The sequence below is a fragment of the Hylobates moloch genome, unplaced genomic scaffold, assembly GCF_009828535.3.
Source record: "Hylobates moloch isolate HMO894 unplaced genomic scaffold, HMol_V3 SCAFFOLD_15, whole genome shotgun sequence".
Classification (NCBI taxonomy): Eukaryota; Metazoa; Chordata; class Mammalia; order Primates; family Hylobatidae; genus Hylobates; species Hylobates moloch.
This window is the reverse complement of record NW_026652290.1, coordinates 627,369-646,372: the sequence shown is the minus strand read 5'-3', so window position 1 is coordinate 646,372 and position 19,004 is coordinate 627,369. Positions and strand designations below refer to the sequence as shown.

Here is a 19,004-nt window from a genome sequence, read left to right as displayed (position 1 = left end):
ACCAGCCTGACCAGCATGGAGAAACCCCGTCTCTACTAAAAATACAAAATCAGCTGGGCGTGGTGGCGGATGCCTGTAATCCCAGCTACTCAGGAGGCTGAGGCAGGAGAATCACATGAACCCGGAAGGTGGAGGTTGCAGTGAGTTGAGGTTGCGCCATTGGACTCCAGCTTGGGTAACAAGAGCGAAACTCTGTCTCAAAAAACAAAACAAGGTTTCCTCATCTTTTTCTCATTTGCTGTTTGTTTTAGAGACATTTTCTAGCAGGCGTGATAGCCATCTGGTTATTATGTTTTAAACTGGCAAGACTTTTATTTGCTTTCCAGTAATACGAATGTTGTTTCTTTTCCTTTTAATTTCAGTGAAAGTAGAGCCTATTCCCGCCATTGGCCATGCCACGCTCGGCACTGCCAGCCGGATCATTCAGACGGCACAGACCACCCCGGTCCAGACGGTGACCATAGTACAACAGGCACCTCTAGGTCAACACCAGCTACCAATAAAAACTGTAACACAAAACGGCACTCACATGGCATCAGTGCCCACTGCGGTCCACGGCCAGGTGAACAACGGTAAGACGTGCCGGTCGGCTCCCCGTGGGTGTGGGTACGGGGAGCAGAGACCCTTCTCACTCGGTGTTTTGGTTCTGACTGTAACAATTTTAACTTTTGTCGGAGGAAATGTTTGCATTTTGAAGCTGCGGGAAATCTAGTAATGCTGTAGGAAGTGGTCGTGGAGTCGGTTGTCACGGGATTCCCGTTGGAGGAGCTACCTGAAAAGAGATGAGAGTTTCTAATACGTTGAGAGAGAAAAATACGCTCGCCTCTTGTAGATTCCTGGGTGTGGCCTGGAAGCAGCCTGAAATGGTGGTAGGCTGAGGCCCGCCAAGCTCCGCTGTGGAGCCGCCACCTGTCTTTTCACTTGGCCTTGCGCGCCGTGTGGCGGTGCTGTGCTGCCGAGGGTGGGAGAGGGGCTGCTTTTCTGTGCGCTTTGCTCTCAAAGTCCGTCGGAGGCCGGTGCACAGAAAACTGCACGGATGTTCTGACACTGACAGGTGGAGACACCAGAACCTCCGCGCTGACACCAGGCTGTCTGCCTTCGCCCTGCCCTGTGGAGCGTGGAAAGGGTGGGAGTCCCTGCCGGGGACTCGGCAGAGTCAACTCTGGCGCTGGGGCCTGGCTCAGGTGTGAGCTCCCGCTGCCCTGGGTCGGGTACATGCTCCCGCTGCTCTGGCTCAGGTGTGAGCTCCCGCTGCCCTGGGTCGGGTACATGCTCCCGCTGCCCTGGGTCGGGTACATGCTCCCGCTGCCCTGGGTCGGGTACATGCTCCCGCTGCCCTGGGTCGGGTACATGCTCCCGCTGCCCTGGGTCGGGTACATGCTCCCGCTGCTCTGGGTTGGGTACATGCGGGCTGTTGGTGGCTGCGTAGCTGATCCCGGAGCTTGTAGGATCTCAAGCAGGCAGATCCGAAGCTACCAACTAAAACTGTCTCTGTGCCCACGACACACTTTCTTTGAAAGAGGGTACAGGTCAGAAGGCTTTATCACGACATTTGAATCCTTACCGAACGTTACAAACAGGGACCTTCAAGCCTGCAGGTACCTCCTGCTCTGACTCAGCACCATCGTGCCTCTCTCCAAATTTATGGAAGAACAAGGTCTGGAACCTTTTCTAGGGAAGACTAACTACCTGAGGGTTTTTTTGTTTTTAAGTAATAGCAACATATGCTGCCCGTAGATAGATCACAAAGTTTGCAGGCATCAGTTACCTGTTTGAATGCCTTCGTCCCCAAGCCCTGTGTCTCCTCCTCTTCTTCTCTCTGGGTAACTGTGGCTGTGGATGCTCTAAGGTGATAAACCTGGTGGCACTGCAGGTAGCTGGGAGGAGATGGAAGCCGGGAGGGCCGACGGTTGGAGGGCAGGCGGTTGGACGGCAGGCGGTTGGCTTTCTGGTCTTAGTCATTCCGGGTCTGAAGCCTAGTGATTCCCAGACTCGATATGTGTCAGAATCACCCAGAAGGCTTGGCTGTTAGAGGCCAGAGTGCTGCGTTCCCCAGAGTTCCCGACTAGGCATGTCTGGTGTGGGGCCCAAGAATGCATTTCTGAAACATTCCAGGTCTGCCAAGAGCCAGCGGTGCAGGTCAGAGGCCTTCTGGGTCCACCTCTCTTAGAAGCAGTTTGAAAAACCGTATCCTGGCCTGGTATAGTGGCTCACGCCTGTAATCCCAGCACTTTGGGAGGTCGAGGTGGGCGGATCACGAGGTCAGGAGTTCAAGACCAGCTTGGCCAACATGGTGAAACACCATCTCCACCAAAAAAAATACAAATTAGCTGGGCGTGGTGGCGGGTGCCTGTAGTTGTAGCTTCTCGGGAGGCTGAGGCAGGAGAATCGCTTGAACCCAAGGGTGGGGGTTCCAGTGGGCCGAGATCACGCCACTGCCCTCCAGCCCGGGCGACCATGTGAGACTCCGTCTCAACAAAAAAAGAAAAACTGTATCCTTTTTATGTATTTAAGTTATCTGGAATTTTTCATTATAAATTTAAGCAAGTGTTTTAATTTTTCACTATTGAAAATATTGATGTTTTAAAATAAAGCTTTTACGGGATTATTTTCTGTGTACCGCTGGACTCCAAATACAGACGTCATGAGATGTCCCTTCGCCCACGTGTGGACACACAGGCAGGAGTGGCCCAGATCCTCCCTCGTCTGTGGCCTGGTCTTTCCATCTCACGTTCCCCAACAGGTTTTGTACGAGTCGCATACTTTAGGCTTAAATGTCATTTATTAGTCGTATCTTTTCTCTGCAGCAATAAAATATAGATATGAATATTAAAGTTTAATTTGTCTATGAATAACAAAATTGATAAAAACCAAAAATATAACAAATTCTTATAAAACCAAAAATTAAAATGTTACTGAACATTCCTTTCTTAGTGTATTTAGCTTTAAAGGAAACCACCTGATTCGTTCTGTATTCACTGATGGTTGCACAGTCCTAGTGTCAGCACCGAGGGCGTTTCCACTCAGGAAGGAGAGGACAGCGTCAGCACTGAGGGCCTGTTTCCAGATGAACGTGAAAGTCTGTCAGTGATCTTGGCCGGGTGCGGTGGCTCATGCCTGTAATCCCAGCACTTTGAGAGACTGAGGCGGGTGGATCACTTGAGGTCAGGAGTTGGAGACCAGCCTGGCCAACATGGTGAAACCCCGTCTCTACTAAAATTGCAAAGATTAGCCGGGTGTGGTGGCGCCTTCCTGTAATCCCTGCTACTCCGGATGCTGAGGCAGGAGAATCGCTTGAACCTGGGAGATGAAGGTTGCATTGAGCCGAGGTCACACCACTGCACTGCAGCCTGGGCAACAGAGTGAGACTCCATCTCAAAAAAAAAAGGTCTTGTCAGCACCAGTATTTTCTATTACTGCTTTCATGCTCCATCCCATAGTTTTCATCCCCAAAGCCAGTGCCCATTTGAGCAGATGAGAGAGTCTGTTGAGAGAGAGGAGGTGGCAGATGGGCTTTAAGAAAGACTTCATGACCAAGAGGAGATTCTGGAAATGATTTTCCTTAAAACAGTGTCGGCTGCAGCCTGGATGCTGAACACTTAGGATGAGAACCACTGCACAGGTGCTCGTAACTTGGCCTCTTGTAGTCTTTTTTTTTTTTTTTTTTTTTTTTTTTTTTTTTTTTTCAAGAGGTAGTGTCTCACCGTGTTGCCCAGGCTGGTCTCAAGCTCCGGGGCTCAAGCAGTCTGCCCACCTCAGCCTCCCAAAGTGCTGAGATTACAGGATGAGCCACCGCCTCTGGCCAGCACGTCTTTTCATGTACTTTACGGTTATTCGTATATCTTCTTTGAAGAAATTTTTTTTAAGTCCTTTGCCCATCATTTAATTGGGTTGTCTTTTTGTTGTGAAATTTGTAGTTCTTTATTAATATGTAGAGATTTCAGGCCTTTTCAGACGTGTAGGTGTACCTCAGAGACATTGCAGGGTTGGTTCCAGACCACTGCAGAAAAATGAATATTGCAGTAGAGCTGCCAGTCACATGAAACTTTTGGGTTCCTACTATATTAAGCAATTATGTTTATACTATATTGTAGTGCAGTATATTACCCCAAGGTAAATTTAGTATTTTTACTGAAGAATTATGTGGATGTGGCTGAGTTTTCTGACCTAAGCATGGGGTTAGAATGTCGTGTGCAGGGAGGGACTGCACAGGCTACCTGACACTCCCCCGGGGCACTAGAGGGCTCAGCACCATGGGCAGAGAGGCCGAGGCTGGGCCGCCTGCCCTAAGGGGGTTCCATCCTCATCCTGGCCCCAAGGGCAGCCTGGGCCGGTTCTGCCTCTGCCACCAGCTGCTGTGGGACCTGGGGCTCAGGGCTTGGCCTCTGCGTGTGTTGTGAAGACACTGCTGACAGATAGGAGGTGGGGCTGACAGGACGAAGGGTCAGGATGTTCCAGCTGTGCACTGTAGCCCTGGCCTTCCAGGACAGCAGGTGCCTTGGTGGGATGATAGGTGAGTTCCGTGGGCAGGCGCAGGGCATGAGCTGCCAGTGTCTTCCTGGAAGGTGACTCTGGGATTGTCGCTCCAGCTGGAGTGTGCCCTCATTCCTGCTTCCATAGGGGTCTCCAGGGAGGCCTCATTCAAACACAGGCGAGCCCATCCCTGGCCTGTCAGGTTCACCAGGGCGGCCCCTGGTCCTGTTGTCACCGTCGTCCACACCCTGCCCACCTGCTAGTGCTCCTGTGTCCCCTGCTGTGCTCCAGGGGCCCCAAGCCCTGTGCAGAGCTGGGGTGCATCATGCTGCCGCCCCATGGAGAAGGCCTGGAGGAGATGGAAGCCAGGAGGCTTCCTCTTACTAACAGGAAGGGAAGCCCCAGAAATGTGCCTGGCACCCAGAAACTGCTCCGAGCTTGTTCCAGAGTATGGGGAGGGCTTGATGCCTCCCCTTTTTGAGTACATGGAAAGGAAAGCCTGGCATTTCCTGGAAACGCTCCAAAGTCTCCCTGGCAGGGAGATGTGGGAAGAGTCCAGGCGCCCAAGCTCATGCATATTCACTTCCTCCCATCACACGTGCTGTGTACCAGCACCCTCAGAGCTCGCTTTGGGAGACCCCTGCCTCAGGGCTGCGGGTGCCGCTGTCCACACCACAGGCCCTTCTGCTTCCTGTTTCCAAGGCTCACCTGTCTCTGGGCTGCAGGCGCTGTTTCTGGTTTACTGGCACAGCTGTGGTTGTGTTTTTGTCAGTGACTTCATCTTTGCTGCTGTTGTTTTGAGATATTGTCTTGCTCTGTCACCCAGGCAGGAGTGCAGTGTGGAGATCTCGACTCCCTGCAGCCCCGACCTGCCGGTCTCAAGCTGTCCTCCTGTCTCAGCCTCCCGAGTGGCTGGGGCTACAGGTGTGCAACGCCACATCCAGCTAATTTCCTCCTGCCTCAGCCTCCCGAGTAGCTGGGGCTACAGGTGTGCAACGCCACATCCAGCTAATTTTGTGCATTTTTGGTAGAGACAGGCTCTCACCACGTTGCCCAGGCTGGTTTCAAACTCCTGGACTCCGGTGATCCTCTAGCCTCGGCCTCCCACAGTGCTGGGATTACAGGCGTGAGCCAGCATGCCCGGCCAGTGTTGTCATTTTGATTTGGGAGTTCAGGGCTGAGACGTGGTCCTGGAGCATCTCCTGGCGCGCACATCGACTCCTCCGGCCTCTCCACTGTGCTGGTCCTTCATGGGGCTCCTGTGTGTCCTCGTTTTCTTTCTGTCACCTTCTTAAGGGTTCACAGATCACTGTCAGTGGAAGGTGTTGCCACAGCTCAAGCCTCACACAGTGGAGGAACCTCCTGAGGCCCTTCACGGGGCCTCTCCCTGCCTGACCAGCCCTGCCGCTGCCTCACACTGCGACGTTCTCCTCAGGCCCTGCCTTTCGCTTCTGTCGTTGACATTGTTCCCGCCTCGATCGTTTGCCCCCTCCTGCCTAACTCTGCTCTTCTTCATTGTGTAGCGGTTACGTGGTCCTCAAATATCACTTGTTGACTCCAGTGTTCCCTGCGGCATCTCCTCAAGCTGGCCAGGGTTCTCTGCATCTCGGCTGTGGCCCCTGGCGTGAGGGCGCACACTTCGCAGTGAGAGTGAAATGCCCAGTTCGCGCTGGCAGAGGCAGACCCTGTGAAGGTCTCCCTGTGCCAGGCACAGGCTCTTATTCTGAAAGGGTACGCAGCAGTTTCTGGAAGGAAGGCAGAAATGAGGGAGGGAGGGAAAGAGGAAGGAAGGAAAGGAGAGCGATAGGCACAGAGGAAGGCAGATGAAGCCCCGCGCCCCCTGGAGCCCAGCCCTGGTCACCGCGTGCTGTGCGGCTGCCTGTGCCAGGATCAGCTGGCTGGAAGGCTGTAGCCCCATGCCTGCAGGCCACATACTTGGGAGAGTGTGGCCCTTCAGAGCCTTCTGGCTCCCGGCCCCACAGAGGAATTATGGTCCCGTGTCCCTCACAAGGACCCTTGCAGAGGGAGCAGTGCGTTGGCACAGAGCAGGACACGGGAGCCGGGCTGAGGCTGCGGGTTCCTTGTGGCTGCCAGGTGCTCACGCGTGCCTCGGTGGGGATCTGGCAGCCAGATTTGGGGTGAGGATTTGATGATGTGGGTATCCCTAGCTGGTCCCACAGTGACGATGGGTGTTGCGTTGTGAGCATGTAAAATGGCAGCGATGTCTGAGGGTCCCTGGATGTCTTTTACACCCAGCCTCAAAGCGGAGCCTTTCCAGGCAGAGCAGCAGCTGCCGCCACTGGATTGACAGCCCCAGAGCAGCGGGATCAGGCCATGCGGACGAGGAGGCGCAAGGCCTCAGGTCGGGGCCTGTGTTCTGCGGGAGCCGCACCCGTCATCACTGTGGCGGTCGCAGTGGAGCAGCTGCCCTCGTGTCTGAGCTGCTCCGGTGTCTCTATCCACAGTATAGAGTCTTCTGATGCTTCCTGGAGGTCTCGGAGGGGCTTGCTGCCTGTAGTACCCACACAGCCCACAACTGGGGTGTTGTCAAGTGTTATGACATAGGCTGCCTGTGGGGTAAAAGTTGGCCGCTAAGAAATGCTGTAGACAGGCTGGGCGCGGTGGCTCACGCCTGTAATCCCAGCACTTTGGGAGGCCGAGGTGGGTGGATCACGAGTTCAGGAGATCGAGACCATCCTGGCTAACACGGTGAAACCCTGCCTCCACCAAAAAATACAAAAAATTAGCCAGGCGTGGTGGTGGGCACCTGTAGTCCCAGTTATTCGGGAGGCTGAGGCAGGAGAATGGCGTGAACCCGGGAGGCGGAGCTTGCAGTGAGCAAAGATCACACCACTGCACTCCAGCCTGGGCGACAGAGCGAGACTCCGCCTCAAAAAAAAAAAAAAAAAAAAGTACAAAAAAATTAGCTGGGTGTGCTGGCGGGCGCCTGTAGTCCGCAGGAGAATGGTGTGAACCAGAGGGCGACTTGCAGGACTGAATCGTGTGACGAACCAGTGTCTCAGAAAAAAAAAAAAAAAGAAAAAAAAAGAAAAGAAATACTCCAGACATTTCAGTTTGAAAATACTGGAATTTATGTGGGGAGGATTCATGTGCATGGAAGGCCAAAAATGTGAACGCATCTCCACAATCTTCTTTCCAAAAGCCACCCTCTGAATCAGTGAGGACCCTCAGGGTAGGGAATGTCCCCTTGTGAGGGTCTAGAGATGGGAGTAGGCAGCAGCTGAGCCCGCTGGCTGCTTTGCCACGAATCCTGAACGTCTCTGTAGATAGACTTGCAGAGGAACTTAGTTCTTCCCCTAAAGGAATAGAAACAGTTGGGCACTGGCTCACACCTGTAATCCCAGCACTTTGGGAGACCAGGGTGGGCAGATTGCTTGTGCCCAGGAGTTCAAGACCAGCCTGGGCAACATAGTGAATCTCTGTGTCTACACAAAAGTGACTGTGGTGGCGGCACCTGTAGTCCCAGCCACTGAGAGGCTGAGGCAGGGAGATCGCTTGAGCCCGGGAGGTTGAGGCTGCAGTGAACCGTGATCGCACCACTGCACTCCAGCCTGGGAGACAGGGTGAGACCCTCTCCAAACAATAAGTAAATGGAGGAATAGAAACGCAAGCCAGCACACGTCGTCTTTGACTGCATTTTGTGGATATGCAAGTTCTAACCACGGGGGCAACGTGGGATGCAGCAGGGTTTGGTGTGCCGTGGGGCAGGGGTAATTTGCTTATTTCTCTAAGACTTTGTACAGCTCTATAAACAGATTCCCATTAGGGCGTCCTTTCCTTGTGACAGGTAATAGTGGAGGTGTCACAAGGTAAGTGGCCTGTCTTGCCTGTTTTTCAGGTTCTACGGCTTTTGTCTTTTTTGTTTTTTGAGAAAGGGTCTGTCACCCAGGCTGGAGTGCAGTGGTACGATCACAGCTCATTGCAGCCTTGACTCGGGGGCTCAAGTGATTCTCCTGCCTCAGCCTCCTGAATAGCCAGGACTACAGACACGTACAGACATGTCCAGCTAATATATTTTTTTTCTTTTGTAGAGATGGGGTCTCACCATGTTGCTCAGGCTGGTCTCAAACTCCTGGGCTCAAGTGATTCTCTCGCCTCTGCCTCCCAAAATGCTAGGACTACAGGTGTGAGCCACCGCGCCCGGCCTTCTCCTTGTGTTTGAGCTGGAGAGGAGAGAGTGGTATACATGTGGTCATGGTTTTTCTTTGTTGAAAGCTGTAACAGTGGGGTCGGTCCCTGTTATTAAGCCTGTGTCACTATTCCCTGGGCCCTAAAAGTGCACCTGGCTTCTGTGACTTGGGGTCCTTCCCCACTCCTCTCCCCAGCGCCCCTTGGCCTCAGAAGGCCCCCATGTGCCAGCTCAGACTGGAGTTGCCTCAGTTGGCACAGCAGGCCCCATCCAGACAGACCAGCAGGTGCTTCTGGAGACACGAGCAAAGCCTCTTCCGGCAGCCCAGAACCTGGGATGAGAAAGGACAGGTGGAAAGTTGTCCAGAGACACCTACAGCGTGGATGCTGTTCTGAGTCAGTGTAGGAGAAAGGCCACTCGAAACCAGAGGCACACTGTGCGTCTGTGCATCTCTGGCCCACCCCAGTGGCCCCGGCTGTCTACACATTTTCTGTAGACACATTAGAGTCGGTTGAGGCCACACCTGGGGCCACAGACTGCGACCGCGATTGCAGGGAGGCGCATCTGAGGTGGTCACAGGGTTTGCCCGGCCCACACCAACTGCAGGTCAGTTCCTGCTTAGCCTTCAGTAGCCTGAGTCCGTCCGTCCTTCTTTTTCTTTCACGTTACTAGGGCAGCTGTTCACTGACGCCTTAATTCTGGGACACGTTCCTTGCCCAGATTCTTGGTGGCTGCTTGTTCCCTTCTCGTCGTTCCTGCTGTGTTTTCCATGCTTGGTGTAGGGGGAGCCTCAGAGGTGGCGTCAGGACGTGCCTGCCCCACCAGTTGCCCTGGTGCCCTCGTAACACTCCGGGACCGTGCACACGTGGGGACTGTTTCCAGACTCACTTTCCGTGGTCAGTCTGTGTGACAGGGCCCCCTGCCCATCTCCTGCAGCCTCGTCAAGTCTCCCACTCAGGAGGTGTCGCTCCTCCAACTTTGTTCTTTTTAAAAATCGCTTCAGCCATTCTAGGTCCTTGGCATTTCCGCGTGAACTGTAGCATTCCTACACCAAGCCTGCTGGCGTCTTGATTGGGACGGTGTTGAATCCAGAGTGTGTGGCAGAGCTGCTGAGCCCCTCTTTCTTTGATCTCTGCCGATCTCCTTGATTTCATGTTTGTTTTATTCCACAGACCACCCCTCCCCATCTTCTCACCTACTTCAGGTTCCATTTCATGGCAGGAAATTCCTGTAGTCCTCCTGGGCTTGCTGAAGTGATGCATCCAAGTTAAAGGCCCCGGGTTGCCAGGCGTGGCGAGAGCCCCTTGTGCTCAGAGCTCTCACGGAACACAGAGCAAGCCTGTCTACGAGTTCAGCTGGTGAGGGGCAGGGGCTGGCGAAGACGGCTGCACTCTGCCTTTGCTCAGGGGCAGGGTCGCCTCCAGGCCCCATGCGCTAAGCCGTGACTCCCTGTGCCACGCCCGTGTCCACGCAGCTCACCTGGGCCCGAGGTGCTTGTACATCACACTCCTTGTCCAGGATGGTCCTTCCTGGCACCATGTGGTCCTCAGTGCAAACCAGAGTTTGCAGCGCTCGCTGGATGGACCCGTCTGCCTTATTTAGCATTTTTAGATTAACAGAGCTCAGTGTCTTCCCAAGAGAGCATGTGTGGGCCTCATTAGGAGCATCTGCCCAACTCGTGTGCGTGTTCCTTCTCTGCCCTGGAGCAGAGGGGTCGCCTTCTCTTGTGGCCCACGCCGGGGCTGCAGGGCTGATGGCTGCTCCCTCCCCAGCTCTGGCGCCTCCAGGGCTCTGCTGCCTTTAGCCTTCCCTGCATGCTCTCCACCTCCGTCAGCGCCTCTGCTGAGACCTCTGTCTTCAGGGCCGGGCGTGTTAGCACAGCCCCTCTGCTGTTACAGGGGTCCATGTGGGGTCTCCGCGTGGTGGGGTACCTCGCGACAGGCTCTGTGAGGGCAGGGCTGGATGGATGAAAGTATTTAAGTGTCACCATTTCTTTTATTTTATTTTCTTTTTTTTTTTTTTTTTTTGAGACAGAGTTTTGCTTTTGTTGCCCAGGCTGGAATGCAGTGGCATGACCTTGACTCACCGCAACCTCTGCCTCCTGGGTTCAAGCAATTCTCCTGCCTCAGCCTCCTGAGTAGCTGAGATTACAGGTGCCCGCCACCACACCTGGCTAATTTTGTATTTTTAGTAGAGACAGGCTTGTACCACGTTGGCCAGGCTGGTCTCAAACTCCTGACCTGAGGTGATCTGCCCACCTTGGCCTCCCAAAGTGCTGGGATTACAGGTATGAGCCACCGTGCCTGGCCTCCCAGTTTCTTTTCACTCCAGGCCTCTCACTGCTGTTCTCTAATTGACACAGAATAATTGTGCATGTGTACGGGGCGCATGTGACTCGTGATCGGCACATCCGTCATCTCATTTACCGTTCTCAGTGTTGAGAACTGAGAACCTTCAGTGTCCTTCTGGCTGTTTGAATCATATTGTTGACTCTCATCACCTCGCACTAAACTTACTCCTCCTGTCTAGTTGTCGTTTCTAGTTTTATGTCTTTTTAAAAATTATTTATTTTTTTATAGAGATGGGGTCTTGCTATGTTGTCCAGGCTGGTCTCAGCCTCCTGGCCTCAAGGGACCCGCCTGCCTCAGCTTCCTTGGGATTGCAGGCGTGGGCCACTGTGCCCAGCCTACGCCACTTGTGTTCTCTGGGTCATCCCGTCAACTTGAGTCCTGGTGAGGGTGAGGCTCTTCTGTTGGGTGACTCAGCCGTGTGGTGCTGCCGTAACAGAACACCCAAGATGGTTCAGAACCGAAGCGGACTGGCTTGCAGTTCGGGAGGCTGGCAAGGGCCTCCGTCCTGTGTGCTCGTGTAGTGATGGGGCGACGGCATATTCACCCTTTTCTAATGAACTCACTCTTGGAATCATGAACCTGTCCGTTGGTGACAGCATTAAGCTATTAGTGAGGGCAAAGCCTTCCTGGTCGGGTCACCTTCTTAAGATGCCACCTCTTAATTAGGCTGCGTGGGCAAGTGAGTTTCAGCACGCATTTCAAGAGACAAATGCCCACACCATAGCAGTGACCTCGTCTCTTTCAGGGTATTGGTGCTTGTCAGACATTGGCTGTGACTCACGTCTGGGTGCGTGTGTGCCTCTCTCTGTGGGGACCACCCTGCTGTCAGGCGCCAGGAAACCGACGTCAGGGAATGTGGGGGTCTCCCTGAGAGGGTACCGACCTAACAGCTCCTCCGGGTCACGTGGGTGGGCTCAGCGGCGTCCCGTGTCTCCCCCAGGCCTGGAGTCTCCCCTGCCGTCTTGTTGGGCTCCAAGCCTCTTCCTCAGCCCAGCTTCCTGCTTTGTGGCAGCCGTGCTTTCTGGAAGCTGAGCAGCTTTTTTTTTTTTTTTTTTTTTGAGACGGAGTTTCTTTGTCACCCAGGCTGAGTGCAATGGCACGATCTTGGTGCAGTGCGACCTCCGCCTCCCAGCTTCAAGTGATTCTCCTGCCTCAGCCTCCCGAGTAGTTGGGACTATAGGCCCCCACCACCTCACCCGGCTAATGTTTTTGTATTTTCAGTAGAGATGGTGTTTCAGCATGCTGGCCAGTTCGAGACTGGTCTTGAACTCGTAACCTCAGGTGATCCTCCCGCTTCAGCCTTCCAAAGTGCTGGGATTACAGGCATGAGCCACCACACCTGGCCTCTTGTTCATGTTTTATGTGTAAATTCGTCCTCTGCTATTTCTGTTGCTCAGAGGTGGAAAGGAGAAGGGAACACGATAAAGTCACACATCTACACTGTGGACAGGGGTTTGGTTTCCAGGGCACACACCTCTATGGCCTCAGGGCCATGTCCTGAATTCCAAAACGGGGCTCTCACGGCCGACCTGATGTCACTGGGTCCCTGTTTGCTGCCTGAGTCTCTTCGGAGCCCAGTGTTGACTCCTGCTCTTCGTGGCTGCCCTGGCTATCTGGCCATGAGGAGCTGACCTTGCATCTGGCCAAACTCTCATCCGCTCCACTTGGGAAGAGCTGAGGGTGGGGGTCAGTCCCTGACCAGCCAGTGTCCCTGCAGGGGACTGCGAGTAGGAGGCGGGTATTGCCCACACCAGTGCCTATGGTCTGAGAGGGCTGGCCCTTGACGGACAGGTGGGCAAGTCCCCCTCCCACATCTCTAGGCACCAGGGCGGAGTGTACCACGTGTGCTGTGTTTGTGGTTGGGTTCAGGTACTGCCCTGTAGGCGTGTCTGCTCTGAGCCTCCGGGACAGCCTGAAGGGGTTGCTGCACAGCTGGGTTGGGGCTTCCCGGGGGTGTGTTCCTGCTTCCGCCCTGGGGTGCTGAGTTGGTCTGAGGTTAGAGAAGTACAGTGGCTGGTGTGTGCGCAGCCTAGGGGCTTAGGGCCTGCTTCTCAGGGCATCACGGGGCCCACCAAGAAGTGCCCTCTGGGGAGGTGACAGCGTCTCCCAGAAATGCCGTCGCCCACAAGGAAGACTGGCCCGTGCTGGAAGCTGGAGGTGGTGGGGTCCCGTTGGCACCTGGTGGGTGAGGGTGCCCCAGAGAGACAGAGCCAAGGGGGCGGCGTGGACATGGAATCTGCCCTATCTGTTGAGCCTGCCAAGCTCAGCATCTGCAGGGTGGACCGAACCCCAGGGAAAGAATCACTGCTGGATTCTCAAGAGTCCAGAGGCCATCTAGGGCAGAGTGCTCCCCTCAGAGGACCTCAGTCTTTTCTTAGTCCTTCACCTGATTGGATGAGGCCCACCCACTCGTGGTGATCAACTGATTTACTCAGAGCTGACTGATTTAAATGTTAATCTCATCTAAAGAAGTAACTATACAGAAACATCCAGAGTAATGGTTGACCAAAATCTGGGCACTGTGGCTCAGCCAGGCTGGCACGTAACATTACCCATCGCATGTTAGTTGGAAGCTTGGCCTTTGGAATTAACTCAGCCTGATCAGCCAGCCATTAGCAGCCAGCAGTCTCTGTTCTGCCCACACACCTCTGTGGACTGACCCAGGACACAGGTGAGCAGCATCCATGAGAAACTGCCGTGCTTCTCTCCTATGGGACAGGTGGAGCCCTGCTCCCTTCTGTGTGGAAATGGTCCAGGAGCATCTTGTGTGGGTGGGGGGTGAGGGCAGGGCCTCCACATGAGGGAGAGCAGCAAGCGGCAGCCACTCCTTCGTGCAGCCAGCAGGGCCATCTCCTGTCTGCCTCAACCATTGCTGGACTCAGCCTTTCTCCCCCAGCAGTGACATCAAAATAGCCTATTTATAGGACATAATGAAGATGATGCCAGCTATTAATAAAAATGTCCGCTAATCAGGCAGTTAACTTGCTGCGGTTTTTGGGGGCCCTACGGGCCCAGCCCAGGCTCCTGTGCCCTTGGCCACCGTGGGCCGGTCCCTGGGGTCTTGTGGGAGTCTCAGCGGGCCTGGGAGTGGCAGGACCCTTAGAGGGCGAGGGTTCATGTGAGAGCATGGGGTTCTGACTCCCTCGTGTCATTTCAGCTGCGGCGAGTCCTTTGCACATGTTGGCAACACACGCATCCGCATCGGCCTCCCTGCCCACAAAGCGCCACAACGGTGACCAGCCGGAGCAGCCGGAGCTGAAGCGGATCAAGACAGAAGACGGCGAGAGCATTGTCATTGCCCTGAGTGTGGACACGCCACCGGCAGCCGTAAGGGAAAAGGGTGTCCAGAACTAGCGACCGGGAGAGCTTTTCTTTAACTATCAACTTCGTGGTGCCAAAAGGAGACGCCTCCCGCCAGCACTCGCGGGTGCAGGGCCCTGTGGTTGGACTTCACCTCTCAGCACTGAAAACAGAAAACCCAGGTGGCCTTAACACTCCTTAAAGACAGAAGTCACACTTGAACAAAACCCACACACAACAAAACCTGATTTGGGAGAGTGTCTCCACTGAGCACCTGCTGGGCTGCTGCCTTAGGGCTCAGCTTTTACCTGCAAGTGACACTGTCCTCCCTCTGCCCGCGAGGACCAGGCATCGCTGTGTGAGGACGGCACAGCCAGCGCCTGCTGTGAGTGGGTCTCCCAGGACTAGGCCTCAGGACGCTGGGGGAGCCGTCCCCGCCGCCCTCACAGCACCCACCAGGCAGCGGAGACATGTGGAATTAGAGTATTTTGAGGTGTCCTTTCTTTACAAAATGATGGGGTCTTGGGCATTTCACATCACTCCATTTCTACTCAGACTTTCGGAATCACACAGGCCCTTTCCGTGGATTTCATCTGGGGAAAAGAAACAACGTAGTTTTGTTTTTGTTTTCAGCCTATTGAATGATTTCCTTTTGTCTGTCTTGTTAAAGTTCAGATGAAGCTACTCTGGCATCTGCACATTTCTGTGTTACAGCAGCTGCCTGATGAATTTTATCCACCTCCATTTCAGCGTGTGGCTCGCGTGGACAGGTGGACGGACGCTGTGGCCACATGGAACCTTGAGAACCCAGGGACGAGCTGGTGCCAGGAAGGAACTGCCGGGACTCACCGAGCTGCACTTAACTGTTCTCTTTCTGGCTATTTTTTGTTGTTTGTTTCTTTGTGTTGACTTTGTCCCTGGCAAAATTTTCCACTCTGAGTAAAACAAGTCTCCTAAGTATTGTGTATGTTTAAAACGACAGAACCATTTCTACTTCATTTGGAAAAAAAGATTCAGTCTTTTATCACAGGCCCTTTTGAAACTCAGATCCCAGGTCTCTCCGTGGTATGTTTGTATTTGGGGTGTCCCTCCAGCTCTGGGCACCCTCTGACCCGCTGTCTACTCCCCACCTTCGGTGAGCGGCCGCCGTGGTGGAGCAGGGTCCGAGCCACGTCCTACAGGGGGCGTCTGGGGCATTTCCTGTTTTGTGATTGATTGATTGATAGGAAATGTCCCCGATCTTTCAGAACCGAACCCAATCCTGAGGTGACGACTGACTCCTCTATGGAAAATGAGGACAGGACGGGGGTGAGGGAATGAGTGGGAGGTCCCCGCATCTCCTCGCCCGGCTCCTCAGAAGAAAACCGCTCGCCCTTCCCGAGTGTGCCGGCTGAGGGCCGCGGACGGTGCACATGGAGAGGGCATCAGCCTGATGCTGAGCTTTTTAATGTCATCATCATAACATTATTTATTTAAATGTAGTTATTTTGGTATTTAATTTTTTTTTAGAGAGGAAAAAACCTGTATTTTCCTGGTGGGATGAAATGGCTCAGAATGGTATATTTAGGCAATTTTAAAACATTTATTATTTACATAAAGACCAAATATGATGAATCTGTTCCATGAATTGTGTCGGCCCTCAGCATGGGGCTGTGGCAGCGTCACTGCGGTGACGCACACTGAAAGGTATGAAATTACTGCACACTAGCTGGATTATAACTCAGCCATTTAAGAAATAAAAGCAAAACCGTCATGTGACTGAGACCGTGTGTGTGACCGCAGCAAATCGCAGCGTGTGGATGGATCAGAGCCCCTCGGTGCAGCTGTCTGCATCTTCCAAGCACTTTACAGATACCTTGGAATGTATATTTTTGTCTTCTTACTCAGAAGGTTTGCAGTGTGTAAAATAATTAGGATTCTGCTGTGTCCTGTGTGTGGGGTCAGGTCCCTCCACAGAGGGCTCCAGCTCTGTTGCTCACAGCTGATGGGGTTCTCTGATAGGAGACGAGCTCTCGAGCTGAGTCAAGGAACAGCGAGGTCACTGGTGGGGAGCTTGGCTTGGACACCAAGCAAATGCATCGTGTGTCCCCTTGGAGACGTTTTTATGCAGCTGTGTATGTTACTGTCCAGAAGGAGTCAGGGGTAGACTTTCCCGTGTAAGCTCAGTCCATAAACTGGTTACTTCTGATCCTGGAACGTGGACTTGACATGATGATAGGTCCGGATCTGTTTCTTTGGGATCACAGGTAAGGAAAATGCCCATTCAAATGGTAAAGGAGGGAGGAGGGGTTTTTTTTGTTTGTTTTTGCTGTAGGCACCATTCTGCATCTTGAACCCAGACTGAAGTGTGCCTCTCACGGATGGGAGGTGCACACGCTCCTGTCTCCTCACTCTGCCACGTTCACTTGGCTTTTTCATTGGTACCTAGGAATTGAAGAATATGGAAGCGAGAGCAGTAACAAAACCATAGATGAGCAGACTACCACGCCTCGGGTTTTCTTGCCAGTCTTTAAGGCACTGTTTCTAAATTTTGAACTTAGCTCTGAACTTGAGCACAGCAAGGGTTGCTGAGCTGCTGTCGCCGCAGCCCTGGCCCCTGGTGCTGGAGCTGCAGCACCTTTGGGAGAGGTCCTGTGTCATCCTCAGCTGCGTCGCTGTGAACTCCCCGCTCTCCACTGTGTTCCTCAGTGTCTGATTTTCAGGAAGTCTCTGCTGTGACCTTTGCCCAACTTCTGAGCTCCTCAGGGACTAGAAACAATTTCAGTAGCTTTGCCCTGAACCAAACAAGAAAACAAAAGGGAACTCCCGTATGACCCATGTCACGTGGTGCACTCGGAGTGTGTGCGGCATGATCCTCGGGTTGCTCCTCCTCTCACTTTAGTAGAGTACGCGGTGGACAGCTGATCTTCAGTCGTCTACCCACTTCCGTCATTGTCCTCCGATAGAATAACAAGAGTAGTTGGTAGTCATGGCCAGAAGGGGGTGGGAGCAGTGTGAGGACTTGGGGTTTCTGTGCTGTGTGACACAAGGAGATAAGTGACAATCTTAAAGTTCTAACTTCCACTATTCTAGAAAGTACAGTGGTGATTTGTGTGCAAAGATTTGAAATTTTAAAGTACCAAGTTCCTGAAATTCAATAAAATATTTTTATTAATTTTAATGGAATGCAGAGTATCATTTTCATTTTGATAGACTTTTTAACTGCATGCTCTTCTGAGCACACTGGAGGCCTAGTGCATTGGCAAGAACTTACCAGGGAGCTGCACTGAGGACCAGCACTGTAGGCCCTACCAGCGGGACAGCGGGTTGAGTGTGCAGGCAGAAAAGGCGCCGTGTCACAGGCAGTGGTAACAGGGTCTTAATTTATCTATGATGTCAGAGTTTTAAAGTTACTTGGAGATTGTGGCTGTCACTATTTCTTCTGCAGACTTTCTCTCCAACCTGAGGAAGAAGATCACTGCAAAGCACCTTGAGGTACATTTTCTCAGGAAATGAAAAAGCAGCTCTTGGCCAGCGCGGTGGCTCACGCCTGTAATCCCAGCACTTTGGGAGGCCGAAACGGGCAGATCATGAGATCAGGAGATCGAGATCATCCTGGTTAACACGGTGAAACTCCATCTCTACTAAAAATACAAAAAAAATTAGCCGGGCTTGGTGGCGGGTGCCTGTAGTCCCAGCTACTCGGGAGGCTGAGGCAGGAGAATGGCGTGAACCTGGGAGGTGGAGCTTGTAGTGAGCCAAGATTGTGCCACTGCACTCCAGCCTGGGCGACAGAGCGAGACTCCATCTCAGAAAAAAAGAAAAAGCAGCTCTTCTGAAGAGGTACTTGGGTATTCAAGTTCCCACACAGCAACACTTTGATCTTTCAGCCCCTGAAATCTGGTGTGGATTGCTAATGTCTGGAATTGTGACGACATTATCAGTACTCACCCCAGGGTAGCAGAGGGAAGAAATCGTGCTGAAAATGACACAGAGGCCCTTGGGAGCTAAATGATGTTCACGGACAGAGTTCATAATGGAGTGTTTTTGTTCCTTACACTGATCCCCTAATTTAAAACAGTTCATATTGGCATAAAAGAACTGTTTATCACACCCTGCGAGACTGCCTCTTCCAGCAAAGTGAAGCAGTCATTTGTAATTTGTCTCTGCCAGGTCTGCGTCTGCAGTGCACCCGGACTTCACTGATGGGTGCTGGGAAATCGTCACTGTTTGTTGCCCCCTTTCTGAGCTATGTCCACAGCAACACAAAATTAGAATTCAAAGTGGGTCTCAAGTGACCTCTGATGACTAAACTGACTACAGAGGTCCCAGGGGGCTCCTCCGCCCTGTGTCTCCTAACAGAGCAACTGTCTCAGTCCTATGGAAAGTCATTCGTATATAATACAGAACAGCAGGCAGACGAGAGCCAGAACAAGGACCGGTGGGATGGGGTTTTCCTGGGTTTTCCCCTCCCGTTGCTTAGCCTAGTCCATTGCTGGGCCTAGTCGGGCACGGTCTATCCGAACTGCACATTAGGCATGAACAGTAAAATCTCCAAGAGAAGCCCCTTCCCTCTCATCCTGGGCAGAGACGGTCGTGGGAAACTCCTGCAAGCAGCAGCCCTGCAGATACTGGCGACTCCCACAGAACCCTTCACACTGACGACTCCCACAGAACCCTTCACACTGACGACTCCCACAGAGCCCTTCACACTGACGACTCCCACAACCCTTCACACTGACGACTCCCAC

At 53.1% G+C, this 19,004-nt stretch overlaps 1 protein-coding gene across 1 annotated transcript in view; it reads left to right on the top strand.

The window, feature by feature from the left end:
- FOXK2 (forkhead box K2) overlaps positions 1–17,434 on the top strand; it is an 82,839-nt gene extending 65,405 nt beyond the window's left edge. The window contains exons 8-9 of the mRNA XM_032178865.1: positions 363–572; positions 14,132–17,434. Of these exons, the coding sequence (XP_032034756.1) occupies positions 363–572; positions 14,132–14,328 (407 nt within the window). The 3' untranslated portion in view covers positions 14,329–17,434. The remainder of the gene's footprint in view (positions 1–362; positions 573–14,131) is intronic.
- The last annotated feature ends 1,570 nt before the right edge of the window (positions 17,435–19,004 follow it).